The following is a 16,154-nucleotide window of genomic DNA, read 5'->3' as shown; positions in this document are numbered from 1 at the left end:
ACAAGCAGGGGGAGTGGGAGAGGAAGAAGAAGGCTTCCCACTGAGCAGAAGGACCCCAGGATCATGACCTGAGCTGAAGGCAGCTGCTTAACAACTGAGCCACTCAGGTGCCCCTGCATGACGCATTTTAATATTTCTATTATGTGTTTAACTGTTTTGGGTTTTGAGATAGTTATTCAACACAGATCTGAGGAAGAGTAATTTGGCAGGACTTTCAAAGTTCAGGAGAGAATTAGTCTTTTCTCAGGCCACTCCTCTAGTTCTTCCTTCCCGCTTGCTTGCTTGCTTCCTTCTTTCCTTCCCTCCTTCCTTTTTAAAAAAAAATTATTTATTTATTTGAGAGAGAACGAGCATAGCAGGGGGAGAGGCAGAGGGAGAGGGAGAAGCAGAGCCCCCATTGAGCAGGGAGCCTGATGCAGAGCTCAGTCCCGGGACCCTGGGATCACGACCTGAGCTGAAGCAGACACTTAACTGACTGAGCCACCCAGGTTATAGCTTTCTGATTTGGGACTTAGACTATTCTTATATTTGTAATCAAAGAGCCCATATATTTTCTTTCTCTTCTTTCTTAGTTACTTAGCTGGGCAAAGTGGACTAGGGAAGGCAGCAAATGATGCTGCTGGTACTCGTGGCTTGTGGCCCTTAGGCAGGAGTATGAGGGCAGAGGTGTATGCGGTTCTTTGTTCACTGCTGTGGAGCACTGTCTGTGATGTAGTAGGTGCTCAATAAATATTTTGCTGAATGGATTGAATGTGTCAAAATATCTTTTAAGAAAAGCAGTCTGAAGTTTTATATGAGGTCTCCAGACTTTGAAGTCATGGCAGCTAATTAAAAACTTTAAATTTTGTGTGGGTCCAATAAAACATCTTTCAACTGTCAGTTTTCCCAGTTGGTGACCTTTAGCCTTTATTTCTTGTCCATGCTGATTCTTTCCAGGGGCCACTGATCCTCTCTAAAGTCCTGGGTAGGAAAACCATGTAGACCTCCAATTAAGTTCCTGACATTATTTCCATTTTGAAAGATGAATGTAAACATGTGAAATTACCTAATTTTAGCCCTCCCTTGACGTTGCTTTATTTTAAGAAAACTAGGTATTGAAAGCTTCAGGAGAGTAGAGTGGCTGGACTTTCTCTTTACTCCAAGAGGTCCTGTCTGATCCTGAAGATCCAGATTCACACCTGCCGTGAAGCCTCTTACTGGTTTATTCCTAGAAGATTGCCTTTCTGGGATCCTATAGTTCACTTTTTCCCCTTTTATTTTGAGCATGCTATTCCATTTGATGCTAACCGTGATTTCTTTGTTTTGTTATTGGTTCATCTCCAGTTAGAAATAATGTGTCTTCTTTTTTTGTTCAGATTTTATTTATTTATTTATTTATTTGAGAGAGAGAAAGAGAGAGTGGGAGTGCACGAGTTGGGGAGGGTAGGAAGGGAGAGGGAGAAGCAGACTCTTAGCTGAGCAGGGAGTCTGACAGGACGTGGGGTTCAATCCCAGGACCCAGGGATCATGACCTGAGCCAAAGGTAGACGCTTAATGGACTGAGCCACCAGGTACCCCTGGAACTAATGCTTCTTTTCTCCTCTGGCCTGTGTTCTGTTTTTTCTCTTGGGAAGTTGTTGTTGTTATTATTATTTTTCAACAAATGAATCTATTCTTTGGCCTCTGTTTTTTTTTTTTTCCCCAAAAGGTTATGTCTGCTTTTCTTGATCAGTTTTAGTGGTAAAGTCTAATGGGCTAATAGGTTAATTATATTATTTAGATGAGATTAGAATTTCAAGTCTAACTCATATTCACAAATATTCTCTTCTTGGGGGCCAGTCTTTAATTGTAATTACTTATATAGTGATTAGTTTCTTTTTTTTTTAAAAAAAATATATATTTATTTAATTGACACAGAGAGAGACACAGCGAGAGAGGAACACAAGCAGGGGGCTGGGAGAGGGAGAAGTAGGCTCCCCGCCAAGCAGGGAGCCCGAAGCTGGGGTCCATCCCAGGACTCTGGGATCCTGACCTGAGTGAAAGGCAGACTCTTAACGACTGAGCCATCCAGGTCCCTCATAGTGATTAGTTTCTGATACCAATATTTAATCAGGCCTTATATTATAAGATTCTTAAATGATACTATTTTGTGCCATTTACACATTAATGGATTTTCTGAGTTCTGTCTACATAGTCAGTTGCTTTTTTGTGCCAAGGAAAATTTTTCTGTAACTCTATAGTTACAGAATCTAACACAAACATGACTTGAAGTAGATGTCCAGAAAAAAAAACCCTGTATTTTGATGGTTTTAAACTTCTCCTTTGAAGCAAGACCTAGGTGACTAAAGCTTTATTCTAGAATACTATTTGAAATTAAATGAATCTGCTGTTCAGTAACTTATTTTGCCTCTCATGATTTGTTGCTATAACACAAATGTTTTTCCTAGTTGTATTGAGAAATAGTCAACGTACATCATGTAAAAGTTTGAGGCACGTGGCATGATGGTTTGATTTATGTACATCGTTATCACATTATTACCATAGTAGGTTCAGCTAACATCTGTCTTCTCATGGAGATATGATAAAAGGAAAAGACAGAAGAAAAGAAAAAAGGAAAAAAATTCTTCTTATGATGAGATCTATTAGGATTTGCTTTCTCAACAAATTTCCTATATAACATATAGCAGTGTTATATGTTACACCTTTTGACCACCTTCCTCTGGTTCCCTCCACCTGCACCCTCCACCTCTGGTAACCACAAGTCTGATCTCTTATTCTGTGAGTTCATTTGTTTTTTTAAAAAATTCCACATATAAGTGAGATCATACAATATTTGTCTTTGTCTGACTTATCTCATTTAACATAATGCTTTGAAAGTCCACCCATGTTGTCACAAATGGTAGGATTTCCTTATTTTTTATGGCTTAATAGTATTCCATTGTATATATATATATACTACAACTTTATTGATGGATGTATCCATCAATGGGCACAGGTGTTTCCGTACTTGGCTATTGTAAATAATGCTGCTATGAACATAGGGTTGCATATCTTTTTGAGTTAGTGTTTTTGTTTCCTTTGGCTATATTCCTAGAAGTGGAATTGCTGGATCATATTGTAGTTCTCTTTTTACTTTTTCTGGATCCTTCATACTGTTTTCCACAGTGGCTGTACCAACTTACATTCCTACCAGCAGTGCAGGGGTGTCCCCTTTCTCTGTATCCTCAACAGTATTTATTATCTCTTGTCTTTTTGCTTATGGCCATTCTAACAGGTGTGAGATGATTATATCACTGTGGTTTTAATTTGCATTTCCCTAATGACTAGTGATGTCAAGTTTCTTTTTCTGTACCTGATGGCCTTTTGTCTGTCTTCTTTGGAGAAATATCTCTTTGGGTCCTTTGCCCATTTTTTGATTGGGTTATTTGTTTTTATTTGAGTCGTGTGAGTTATCTGTATATTTTGGATATTAATCTGCTATCAGCTATATGGTTTGCAAATATTTTTTCTCATTCTATAGGTTGTCTTTTCACTTTGTTGATGGTTTCCTTTGCTGTGCAGAAGCTTTTCAGCTTGATGGAGTTCCACTTATTTTTGATTTTATTGCTTGTGCTTTTGGTATCAAATCCAAAAGAATCATTACCAAGGCCCATTTCAAGGAACTTTGTTCCTATGTTTTCTTCTAGGGGTTTTATGGTTTTAGGTCTTATGTTTACGTCTTTGATCTTTTGAGTTAATTTCTGTGAGTGATGAAAGGTGTAAGCTATGGGTTCAGTTTCATTCTTTTACATGTGAGTATCCAATTATCCTATAACCATTTGCTGAAAAGACTGTCTTTTCTTCATCAAGAGCTCTTGGTTCCCTTGTCATATATTAACTGACCACGTATGCTTGGGTTTATTTTTGGGATTTCACAGAAACTTAAAGATTTATTTATTTATTTATGATGCCATTTTATTATAAAATCTCGCTTACCATTATTCTGGTTTAATTATTTAACAAAAATCTTTCACAGACTCAGCATTTCTTTGCACATTTAATGCCAAGAAACACAGAAAGAGCTGAACTAAACTACCAAAGCTTTTTACTTTTTAACCTAAACTGCCAAAGATTTTTACTTTTTGCTTGCCAAAAACTGAAAGTAGGTTTTTTTCTTTTAAATTTGCCATTTATTAAATCTGAAGATTGCTAACAGGATATTTCTTTCTGGATATTGACTTTCAGGGGTGGATTCTAGTGAGAGATGATACAGTAGGACTTAGTGAATAAGGTGGAGTTTGGAGAGTTGCAACAAGTTCTTATGGCCCCTGTGGATTGCTTAATTCCCCTGAAATGAGGTGATTTTGTGAAGGCATCTGTGAATGTATATGATGGGTGAATGTTGGTTTGGATGTCTCATGATGTTTAAGAGTTAAAAATTAATAGCTCATACTGTTATTTTCAGGAGCTGGTGATGACACACGAATTTGGGGGCCACCTTTTGTGGGGACAGAGAGTACTTATTTCCTCAGTGTTAATCGAAATAAAAAAGTAAGAATATATTTTCTTTGTTTTTTTTATAATTCTTTTGTAATAACAAAACTTTTTTTTTTTTTTTTTAAAGAATTTATTTATTTATTTGCCAGAGACAGAGGGAGAGAGAGCGAGCGAGCACAGGCAGACAGAGGCAGGCAGAGGCAGAGGGAGAAGCAGGCTCCCTGCCGAGCAAGGAGCCCGATGTGGGACTCGATCCCAGGACGCTGGGATCATGACCTGAGCCGAAAGCAGCTGCTTAACCAACTGAGCCACCCAGGCGTCCCATAACAAAACTTTTGTTTCTATCCTTTTCTTGTATATATAATTAGTACTTAAAAGAAGGTGAAATTTTATTCATTCACTAGTTACAAAATAGAAACGAGAGCTTTTTACTAATTTTCCTTCTCTACTAACTTATTTCATGAGAATTTATAATGGTTTATAATGGAATAATTTTATTAAAGAGAAAAATCATTTGATTCTTTACATTTTATTCTTTCAGAGATTGCTAATTGCCTAACATTTGGTATTATTATTTGAAAAAATTTTACTAGAATCCTTGCGATCATCCTAATATATCGCCATTGCAAATAAAATCAGTAAAGATAGTTCAGATGTTTCTTCATGAGGTATCCTTATTGAACTGTCAGTAATATGAAAACCTTTATATTATTTTAATATATATATTTTAATTTTTAGAGTATAGCTGTAAATATCAAGGATCCAAAAGGGGTGAAAATCATCAAAGAGGTACAGTATGCTCTATGGAAGATATCTTACCACCTGGGTTGTAACTGGGGATTTGAACATGAGTTGAAGTGTTTTAAAACTTTATTTCATTGGCAATCACTAATTTTCCTGTAAACGCCATTTAAGAATTTAACTTTACATTTATTGTAAGTGAAATTTGCTTTCTAATTTCTTATATGTTTTGTATAATATTTCTCTACCCTGTGAAAGTTTTCAGTCATAATATTATCTACTGTTGACCGAATGCCTACTCTGCATCACTCTTAGGCTTGGACACTTTCCATATATTATTCCCTCAGATCCTCAGGATTTGACTTGTAAATTGGTATCAGAATCCTCATTTTCACGGGAGGGCAGTGAGTCTCATGGCCTCAGGGGATGCTCCAAAGAGGACAGAGCTGGTAAAGGGAAGAGCTGAGGTTTGAACCCGGTGATGGGGGTCCCATCACTGGAGAGCCCAAGCTCTTCTAACCTTTATTCCGATGGCTTAATATGTCCAGAGCTGATTTCAGCATCTTTGCTTGAGGGGCAGGATTGGGTACTGGTTTGGTGCACCCTAGTTCTCCACTGCTGAGATTCTAATCCTTCTTTCTTTACTTACTAATTTATGTGACTTCAGGTAGATGATTTTTTTTTTTCAAGATTTTCTTGCCTTAAGATTGTTCTTGCCTTTATTCTCCTCTTTCTGTTCTCTCAGTATCATCTTCAGTGTTCACAGTTCCTGCTTTTTTGCTTCTATTTCAGAGCATTCTGATATTTTATCCTAAGTAGTCAAGGTTTCAGATTTGTTTGAGTAAATACTTTGTAGTTTCATTAGAGCTTCTCAATAGGTGGAATTCCTAATTCTTGCTACTAATGCGTAAGTGTGCTTTTGAGTATTTTAGGACTGCATGTATGATTCTGACCAAAGTACACAAATCTCCAGGACTTCCTTCTCGCTGTCCTGGGATCTTGCCAGTCTTTTACTGTTCTACTTTGAATTACATTTACATTCTACCTTGAATTAACTTTCTTTTTCTTTTTTTAAAAATAATTAAAAAAATTTTTTTTAAAGGATTTTATTTATTTGACAGAGAGGGAACAGAAGCAGGGAGAGTGGGAGAGGGAGTAGCAGGCCTCCCACCAAGCCGGGAACCTGATGTGGGGCTTGATCCCAGGACCCTGGGATCATGACCCGAGCCAAAGGCAAATGCCTAATGACTGAGCCACCGAGGCACCCCTATAATTAAAAAATTTTTAAATTTATTTGACAGAGATAGAAACAGCGAGAGAGGGAACACAGGCAAGGGGGAAGGGAGGGAGAAGCAGGCTTCCCGCTAAGAAGGGAGCCTGATGCGGGGCTTGATCCCACGACCACGGGATCATGACTTGAGCTGAAGGCAGATGCCCAGGTGCCCCTGAATTAACTTTCATTATGAGCTTGATTTCTCTTCATGTCTGATTGATAATAAAGTACATTTCAAGTCATATTAAACTTAAATAAATTGTATGGGGACGTTATTGATGTCTGTTGCTTTTAGCTAGTTCCATGTTTTTAGCTTTTAGCATGTTATATATCTTATTGCCTAGGGAAAAAATTATTTTTTGCCTAGTCTTTTTATGCTTTCTGGCATCGATTTCTCTTTTAGCTTAAGAGTAACAAAACATCCTCTTTATTCAGACCATGGTGGCTATGATTGCTAATATATTGAGTTTAGTTTATGGAAACAGTTCCAAAGTAGCATACAAAGCAATCAGCTGGATACATGAGAGCTTCAAAAATATGACTCCTTTGTCTACTAGGCTAACTAGAAACAGCTTGAGCAAAAAACAAAACTCTGCTTAGAAAATCTATGTAGAGCCCAGTATTTTCATAGCAATATGATTTGTTAACTTTCTGACATATCATTTATATTTCAAATAATTCTCTATGTTAACTAGTTGACAGTCACAATATCCATATTGAGTGCACATGATATGTTCCAAAGAGCAATGTCATGGATTTTCTTTTCTTTCTTTCTTTCTTTTGTTCTTTCTTTCTTTCTTTTTTTAAAGATTTTATTTATTTATTTGACACAGAGAGAGATCACAAGTAGGCAGAGCAGCAGGCAGAGAGAGGGAGAATCAGGCTGTCCGCTGAGCAGAGAGCCCAATGCGGGGCTTGAGCCCAGGACCCTTGGGACCATGATCTGAGCTGAAGGAAGAGGCTTAATCCTCTGAGCCACCCAGGCGGCCCTGGATTTTATTTTCTTATGAGAAATTCAGACGTACAAAATAGCTGAAAGAAGAGTATAATGAACTTTCTTCAACCCTATGCCTAGATGCAGTGTTGTTAATATATTGCTGTATTTGCTTATTTACATATGTATGCCTATATGTGTGTTTGTGTGTGTATTTTTAAACTATTTTATATATTTTATTTTTCTAAGATTTATTTATATATTTATTTAAAGAGTGTGAGCAGGGAGAGGGGCAGAGGAAGAGGGAGAGAGAATCTCAAGCAGACTCTGCACTGAGCACGGAGCCCAGTGTGGGGCTTGATCATGACTCTGAGATCATGACCTGAAGAGTCCAATGCTGAACTAAGCTGAGCCACCCAGATGCCTTGTGAACTATCTTAAAGTGGATGATAGGAAACTTTGTGCTGAAATCTTTCAGAATACTTTTCCTACCAATAAGCATATTCTTCGATATAACATTGAAAAATTTACTTTATGATTTCTTTAGCAATGTGGTTAAATTATTATCATCACTTTCCTTTCTATTTCTGATCTCCACCATGTTCTTAAATTACATGTAACAAAGGGATCTCAGAATTAGATACTTTGTATTTCAACTTAATTTTAGTTCTTATTTACTCTTTGGCTAGATGGAGGATTTTCTTTTTTCTGTTTTAGAAAGAAAAAGGTAGTAGCTTCTCTAACTCATGCAAAATTGTGCTTGCTTTTTTTTCTGGGCCAGATTCTAGGATACGTGTTTTAGGTGATTGGTGAGCACTTAGATGAGGAAGAGGTGATCAGCAGTAAAACTGGAAACCAGTCCTCTCACTTTATTTCCTAGTAGATTATTGTATTTGGGAAATGCCAGTAAATAGTTGGTCTCCTTTGAAGCAATTGTCAGACATAACACTTGTAGTTAGAGTGGGGAGCAGTGTAACTCAGAGGGAGTTTTCTGATGTTATGATTTTAGCATCCCATTTTTTTAAAAAAAGATTTTATTTATTTAATTGAGAGAGAGAGAGTGAGAGAGAATGAGCAGTGGGGAGGAGCAGAGGGGGAGAGAGAGAGAGAGAGAGAGAGAGAGAGAAGCAGACTCCTTGCTAAGCAGGAAGCCCAATGCAGGGCTCCATTCCAGGACCCCGTGGCCCTGCCCTGAGCCGAAGGTAGATGCTTAACTGCCTGAGCCACCCAGGCGCCCCAGATTATAACACTCTTGTGTTTAGAATTTTTATGAATGATTAGATGAAGCTTTAGAAAACATACATGATCTTGAAATGGGTGAATATCCTGAAACAGAGGAGGAGAGACTATGTTGAATGACAGAGCAACTAAGAGTCAATATCTAGTAAGTGGCTAAGACATCTTTAAAATAAATATTTATAAAATGGAGAAAAGAAAAATTTCTGCCTTATATACTTTTTTGGGATAGTTCTTTATAAATATTAGAATGCATACATACTCAGTTCTTGGGTAAGCTTAAAAACTACTGTGCATCTTTATGAGTAGAAATGTGTAGCTCGGGGCACCTGGGTGGTTCAGTGGGTTGAGCCTCTGCCTTCGGCTCAGATCATGATCTCAGGGTCTTGGGGTTAAGCCTCGCGTCGAGATCTCTGCTCTGGCGGGGAGCCTGCTCCCCCCCCCCGTCTCTGCCTGCCTCTCTGCCTGCTCTTTTCCAATCTCTGTCAAATAAATAAATAAAATCTTAAATTAAAAAAAAATGTGTAGCTCTTAAACTCACCTGCTCCATATTTTTTTTAATAATGTGATAGAGCCAGACCACCTGGTGCTCTGAGCACAGCTCTTGTTAGTTGAAAGAATATTTGTCATGTTACACAAATATTAATACATGTTCATGGAAAAAAAATTAACATTTTACTGTATCATGTCAAATCTCTTTATACCCTTGTATACTCATTTTTCCCCAAAACATGAGATAATGTAATGTATATTGTTTTTTAATCTGCTTATTTTGAGTACTTTATAATATTTTAAATACTTTTTTATTAGCATAACTTATTCGTTTTATTTATTTTTTTTGTCTTACTGAAATAGTGAATTTATTTGTGGTCCATCTGGATACTTAATGTAGGTTGAGATGTGATTTAGAGTTCCACAAGTTCTGAAAATACAAATAGCCTATACAGTTAAAATGTTTTTTGTTGTAGTAGAATATATAGAACATAAAAATTTCCATTTTAACCATTTTTGAGTGTACAATTCTGAGGCATTAGTTACATTCATAATAGTGTGAATCACTACCGCTATCTGTTTCTAAAATGTTTCTTCACCCCAGACAAAAACTGTACCTGTTAAGCAATAACTTTATACTTCCCTCTCCCTCCAGCCCCTGATAAACTCTCATCTACTTTGTGTCTCTATGGATTTGCCTATTCTGAATATTTTATATAAGTGAAATCATACAAGTTTTATACTTTTGTGTCTGGTTAATTTCATTGAGCATAATGTTTTCAAGATTTGTCCATGTTGTACTGTGTATCAGAACTTTGTTCTTTTTTTAATGGCTGAATAATATTCTGCTTTATGGGTACATTTGTCCATTGATGGGCACTTGGATTATTTCCACCTTTTGGCTATTGTGAGTCATTGCGCTATGAACATTTGCATAAAAGTACCTGTTCGAGTCTCTGTTTTTGGTTCTTTTGAGTATATACCTAGGAGTGGTATTGCTGGGTCATAGGGTAATTCTATGTTTAACTTCTTGAAGTACCCACACAGGGTTTTTTAAAATTAAAATTAATTCATTAAATGCCCTTTGCGGGGCGCCTGGGTGGCTCAGTGGGTTAAGCCGCTGCCTTCGGCTCAGGTCATGATCTCAGGGTCCTGGGATCGAGTCCCGCATCGGACTCTCTGCTCAGTGGGGAGCCTGCTTCCTTCTCTCTCTCTCTGCCTGCCTCTCTGCCTACTTGTGATCTCTCTCTGTCAAATAAATAAACAAAATCTTTAAAAAAAAAATAAATGCCCTTTGCGTAAGGTACTACATAATGCACATGCAGAATGTATGCAACGAGAGCTGACCCATGTAGAAACCTACATGTGTTTGATGTAATTTGTGTCCTTTACTGCCGGCAGGAGTGCCTACACGGGGTTACTGTTTAATAGTTTTTTTTTTAATGGTTAATTAAATACATTTAGAACTTTTTGGAAAGGAAGCATCTGAAAAGTATAAAAGGATTTCTGAATGACATTTATATGTATTACATACCCATATGTGCAGGTTGTAATGAGGAATATTACATAGTAAGGATGGAGAATAGCAAAGACATTGTACCTAGTTTCTTCTACAGGATTTAAGATGTTTTCCATATATTTTAATTTATTTATTTAAAGGTTTTTCTATTTACTTATTAGAGAGAGAGAGAAAGAGAGAGAGAGAGAGACAGCGGGAGAGGGAACACAAGCAGGGAGAAGGAGAGGCAGGCTTCCCTCCAATCAGGGAGACCAATGCGGGACTCGACCCCAGGACCCTGGGATCATGACCTCAGCCAAAGGAAGCCGCTTAATGACTGAGCCACCCAGGCGCCCCTGTTTTTCATATATTTTTGTACATGTATTTTAACTTTTCTATCTAAGCTACTTGAGACTATATTAGGACCATGTAACCTAGATATTTCTTACGTTTAATGTAAGCATATCCCCTTAACACCATGCTCTTTGCTATTTTAGTGGCCATTGTCTTACTGTCTGTAATATCTCATAGTAGTTGACCCACTGGTGCTTTTATGTTCATTTAATTCTACTTTGTAATTCTACTTTTCCTGTGATTTTTCTTGACTATTACAATGTGAGGATCAGCTATGTTTACTAAAATCCAAATTGTGTCATGTGGGGGTTTGTTCAAAGGTTGGAAGTCCCTTAAGAAGTCTGACTCATCTTCCCCTCCTTCCTCAGCTTGCAGCTGTTTGTGATGTATTTGTGGAAAACTACATCCCTGGCAGACTGTCTGCTATGGGCCTTGGATATGAAGATATAGACAAGATTGCCCCTCACATCATCTACTGTTCTATCACAGGTATTTTGATCCCACACTCTTGTCAGCGAATAGATTTTCTAGTTAGTTGGCTTTCTTTGTTCCTGTAAGAAGCCTCTTGCTCGTATTGGTTTTCTTGAAGTGATTCTGTTCTCCCTAGCCCTCGCCCTCTGATTAATCATTATAGGTAACCGAAATGAAGATTTTTCATGTATTTATTGGCTGCTTGTATTTCTTCTTGAATTGTACGTCTGTAGTTTTGTTTGTTTTTGCAAATTTTTCTATTGATATTTTACAGACATTTACAAAATACTTTGTATTTTGTATTTACAAAAATACTTTTGTATTTATAAAATACAAAATATTAATTCATACATAGAATTGTAGGTAAAATATTAATTGGCTTTAGTGTAGCACAGGAAATCAACATATCCCCTTAATTTATTCAGAGGTGTTAAGCCAGGTCAAGGAAAGAGTTCAGTAAAGTCTTCCAGATTGTTTAGCTGGGGAATGTTGTGGGTGTTTGTGTGTGTGTATGTGTTAGGTCCAAGGAAACAAGGTTATTATTTGAGTTAGTTTAATCTATTTTTAAGCACTTATCTATTAATTAGGGAGGTAATATAGAAAAGTGGCTGTGAAAATTCTTAGTTACATTAATAGTTTTTATCAGAAAAAATTATAGTATTTTCACTCTTCATTCATCTACCAAGTATTTACTGCAGGTGTGTGATTTGCCGGGCAGTATTCTAAGGTTCTGGGATGTGGCAGTGGATAATACATGGAGGTTTGCCTTATATTATAGGTTAAGGAGATATATAGTAAATAAATAAATAAACTTATTCTTTAAGTTTTTAATTTTTTTGTAATTGAGCCCATTAATGATAAGGGCTACAGAGAAATAAAGTAGGGCAAGAGGGATGGGGTGAGGATGAGCTATATTATACTTGGAGATGGGGTGAGGAGGAGCTATTTTATACTTGGAGATAGACCTCTGGTCCTACAGTGTCTCCCTTGGGGGTGCCTGGGTGGTTCAGTCGGTTAAGCGTCTGCATTTCACTCAGGTCATGATCCTGGGGTCCTAGGATTGAGCCCCACAGTGAGCTCCTTGCTCAGCAGGGAGCTTGCTTTTCTCTCTCCCTCTGCCTCTCCTCCCCAATCCCCCACTCCACTCATGCTTTCACACTCTCTCTCTCTCTCAAATGAGTAAATAAAATGCTAAAAAAAAAAAGAGAGAGAGAGAGAGAGAAGTCTCCCTCAATAAACTGACATTTGAGCAGAGACCTGGATGAAGTAAAGGAGTGAATCATACAGATATTGGCAATGATGGCTTCAGGAAGGGGAAACAGCAAGTGCAAAGGACCTAAGGCAGGAGCGTGCTGGGCATGTCTGAGGACCATCAAGGATGGCTGAAGCAGGGAACAAGGGGAATGTAACAGTAAGAAAAACAGGAAGATGTTGGTTAGCAAGATCTCGAAGAGCTTGTTGGCAACTCTTAAGGAATTTGACTTTTACTTTGAATAAGTTTGTAAGTTAATGGAGTATTTTACGGAAGAATGATAATGATCTGACGTATTTTTATTATGTTATTAAAAAAAAATTTCACCTGTTTATTTATTTATTAACATATAATGTATTATTTGTTTCAGGGGTACAGGTCTGTGAATCATCAGTCTTACACAATTCACAGCACTCACCGTGGCACATACCCTCCCCAATGTCCATCACCCAGCCACCCCATCCCTCCCACCGCCCTCCACTCCAGCAGCCCTCAGTTTGTTTCCTGAGATTAAGAGTCTGTTATGGTTTATCTTCCTCTCTGGTTTTGTCTCATTTCATTTTTTCCTCTCTTCCCCCATGATCCTCTGCCTTGTTTCTCAAATTCCATGTATCAGTGAGATCATATGATACTTGTTTTTCTCTGATTGACTTATTTTGCTTCGCATAATACCCTCCAGTTCCACCCACGTGATCTGATGTATTTTTAAAAGTATCACTTTTCTTTTCCTTTCCTTCTCCTAACGTCCTGAGAAACAAAAACTGAGGGTTTTGGAGGGGAGAGGCGTAGGGGCTTAGGTGAGCCTGATGGTGGGTATTAAGGAGGGGATGTATTGCATGGAGCACTGGGTGTGGTACATAAACAATGAATCTTGGAACACTGGGGAAAAAAAGCCCCCCCAATAAAAGGATCACTTTAGCTACCGTGTTGAGAACAGACAGTAGAGGACAACGTTACAAGTGGAAGAACAATTGTGAAGCTATTAAGCTACTCCAGGCTAGAGATACTGGCAGCTTGAATTAGGGTAGGAGTGGTGGGGGTAGTTGAGGAGCGATAGGATTAAAAATGTTTCTTTATTAGTCATAAAGTAATAATAACCAAAATACTCCCATTTCTATGCATTCAGGTTAATTGAGATATAATAATGCTTTGACTATGACATATTACTTTAGTATAAATGATGCTTTTCACAGTATAATTATGTGTTGCTTTTTAAATGTAGATTAAGCTATAACTGCAGTGTTTGGTCAATACTATTTTAGAGGGGATGATCGTTAACTTCGCTACTGAATCAACATGAGAGCCAGCGTCTGTAAATAATAGATGACTCTTTACCACTAAATCTGACTCTCTCTTAAATGTACTATTGTATAGGTATGTAATCACACTTCAGTCTTTGTGTCTGAATATCAATATTTATATGTGTCAGAAAGAGGGAAAGGTTTTTCCTTAAAATTTCACAGTCTATTGGAAATGTGGAGGTCTAAATTACTAAAGTAGGTAAAATATTATCTTCACATTACCTTGTTATCATAAAATGCTACATAACTTGCAAATGCACCATCTTCAATGACGGTAAATATTTATTTCTCATTCCCATGAATTTGCATTGGTGGAGGTTCAGCTGATCCAGACTGGTTAGATTTGGCTCCAAGTTTCAGGGGTGGGGGTCCTGCTGTGCTGGTCCTGTCTTTCACACTCCTTGGACCAGTGGCCACCAAAGGCGCGTTTTCCTCATAATGAAAGGCAAGAGTACAAGAGAATGAGCCCAACCTCACAAGCACGTTTAAAACATTAGCTTACATCCCATTGGCTTGCATTCCTTTGGTCAAGGCAAGTCACTCGACCAGGCCCAGTACGAATGCATGGTGAAATATGTTCTACTCTTGTGGCAGGATCTACAGAGTCACATGGCAAGGCATAGATTCCAAGAGGGGTAAAGATTAGGAATAAGAATGTATTTTATCACATCCTCCAGCCAAACAAAAATGTTAATTCACTTGGGGGGCACCTGGGTGGCTCAGTCAGTCAAGCGTCTAACTTGTCTCAGGTAATGATATCAGGGTCCTCAGATGGAGCCTCAGGTTGGGCTGCCAGCTTCCCACTCAGCAGGGAGTCTGCTTCTTCTCTTCCCCTGCCCCTTCCCCCGCTCCTGCGCTGTCCCTCAAATAAATACATAATATCTAAAAAAAAGAAAAGTTACCCACTTGGGAAGCCTCACAGTTCCCAAAGTTTCACATCCATAACTAACTACAGTTAAAGCCAGCAGTTCTTCTGGGTCTTGGCTTGTGGTTAGAGGATCTCTGCATTTTCTTCCAGCTCTCAGATCCCGTGTTCACATTTTAGTGTGTCAAAGGGCCCTGGAGATAGATTGTATAATGTGGAAGTTCTCAGCTATGGGGAGAGTGCAGATTTGATATGCTTTTCGGTGATAGGGATGGGGGAATAAGGAGGTGATGGGGAGAGGCACTTACAGTCTGAACAAGGACCTTCCATAATTCTGTAATCCTCTACATCCCCATCTCCTGACAATCATGAGAAAAACACCCATACAGTTCATTCTCCTTTATTTCCTGATAAGGAAAGAGGTCCGGAATGTCCAAGAGACCTCTGGTCCTACAGCTATTTCATGGCAGATGGCTTTACAATTCAGGCCTCTTGACTAAATATTAATTGCCTCTGTGCTTTCCCTACTTAGATGTATATCATTGTTGTATGTTACATTGTTATAACTTAAATTGTCAAGTGATGACAAGACACTGAACAGCTTGACGAGAAGAATGTAGTCTTGGTCTTTCATTTATTGTTAATCATATTTACTCGTCAGGGAGTCTAAATGTCAACGGAGTCTTTGGAAGCAGAGGTCGTTTATGAGTCATGAATCTATGTGTATATAAAGTAAGGCCATCTCTTTTGTAAAAGTTTGATATTCTGGTAATCAGTGTTTGTTTTTCTTATTTTTTTTAAATAAGACAGATTAGATCAGTCTAAAGTTGCACATGTTATGATTGGGATCCTAGACTTCCCTGATGTTCCCCAGTGGCATTGCTGTTCTGTCAGTGCTGTCCAAGCCCAAATAGTCTGTTCTCACTCACATGTTGGCCTTACTGCTGATGAGAGTAATCTTAGAATGGCTGGGAGATTTAGTTTAATGCACTCTGACAGTTGTGTGGTTGAGATTGCCTCAGTCTGTGAAATCTGGTCTGCAGGACAAAAATGCTCAACTGATCACAAGGGAGGAAGGATTATTTTTGTAAGGTCCTCTTACCATTTCGGAGTATGAACATTAGGGGGCAGTGTTTAAAAAGCTATCATTCACTAGGAATTACTTCTTGAGGAAACTCATGTGTCCTTTGTACCAGGGGGTAAGAAAATCTCCGAAAGAGATTTTTATATTTTTATAAAAGAAAGAGATTAAAATCTCCGAAAGAGATTTTATATTTTTATA

At 38.0% G+C, this 16,154-nt stretch overlaps 1 protein-coding gene across 20 annotated transcripts in view; it reads left to right on the top strand.

The window, feature by feature from the left end:
• The window catches only part of SUGCT (succinyl-CoA:glutarate-CoA transferase), an 808,589-nt gene that overhangs the window by 36,623 nt on the left and 755,812 nt on the right, over positions 1-16,154 (top strand). For all 20 annotated transcript variants that reach the window (XM_082692660.1, XM_082692659.1, XM_082692656.1 and 17 more), the window contains exons 4-6: positions 4,424-4,509; positions 5,194-5,244; positions 11,352-11,472. In XM_082692660.1, coding sequence (XP_082548786.1) covers positions 4,424-4,509; positions 5,194-5,244; positions 11,352-11,472 — 258 coding nt within the window. The remainder of the gene's footprint in view (positions 1-4,423; positions 4,510-5,193; positions 5,245-11,351; positions 11,473-16,154) is intronic.

The sequence above is a fragment of the Mustela nivalis genome, assembly GCF_964662115.1.
Source record: "Mustela nivalis genome assembly, chromosome: 12".
Lineage (NCBI taxonomy): Eukaryota > Metazoa > Chordata > Mammalia > Carnivora > Mustelidae > Mustela > Mustela nivalis.
The sequence above is the reverse complement of the archived record's forward strand: the minus strand, read 5'-3'. Positions and strand labels throughout refer to the sequence as shown.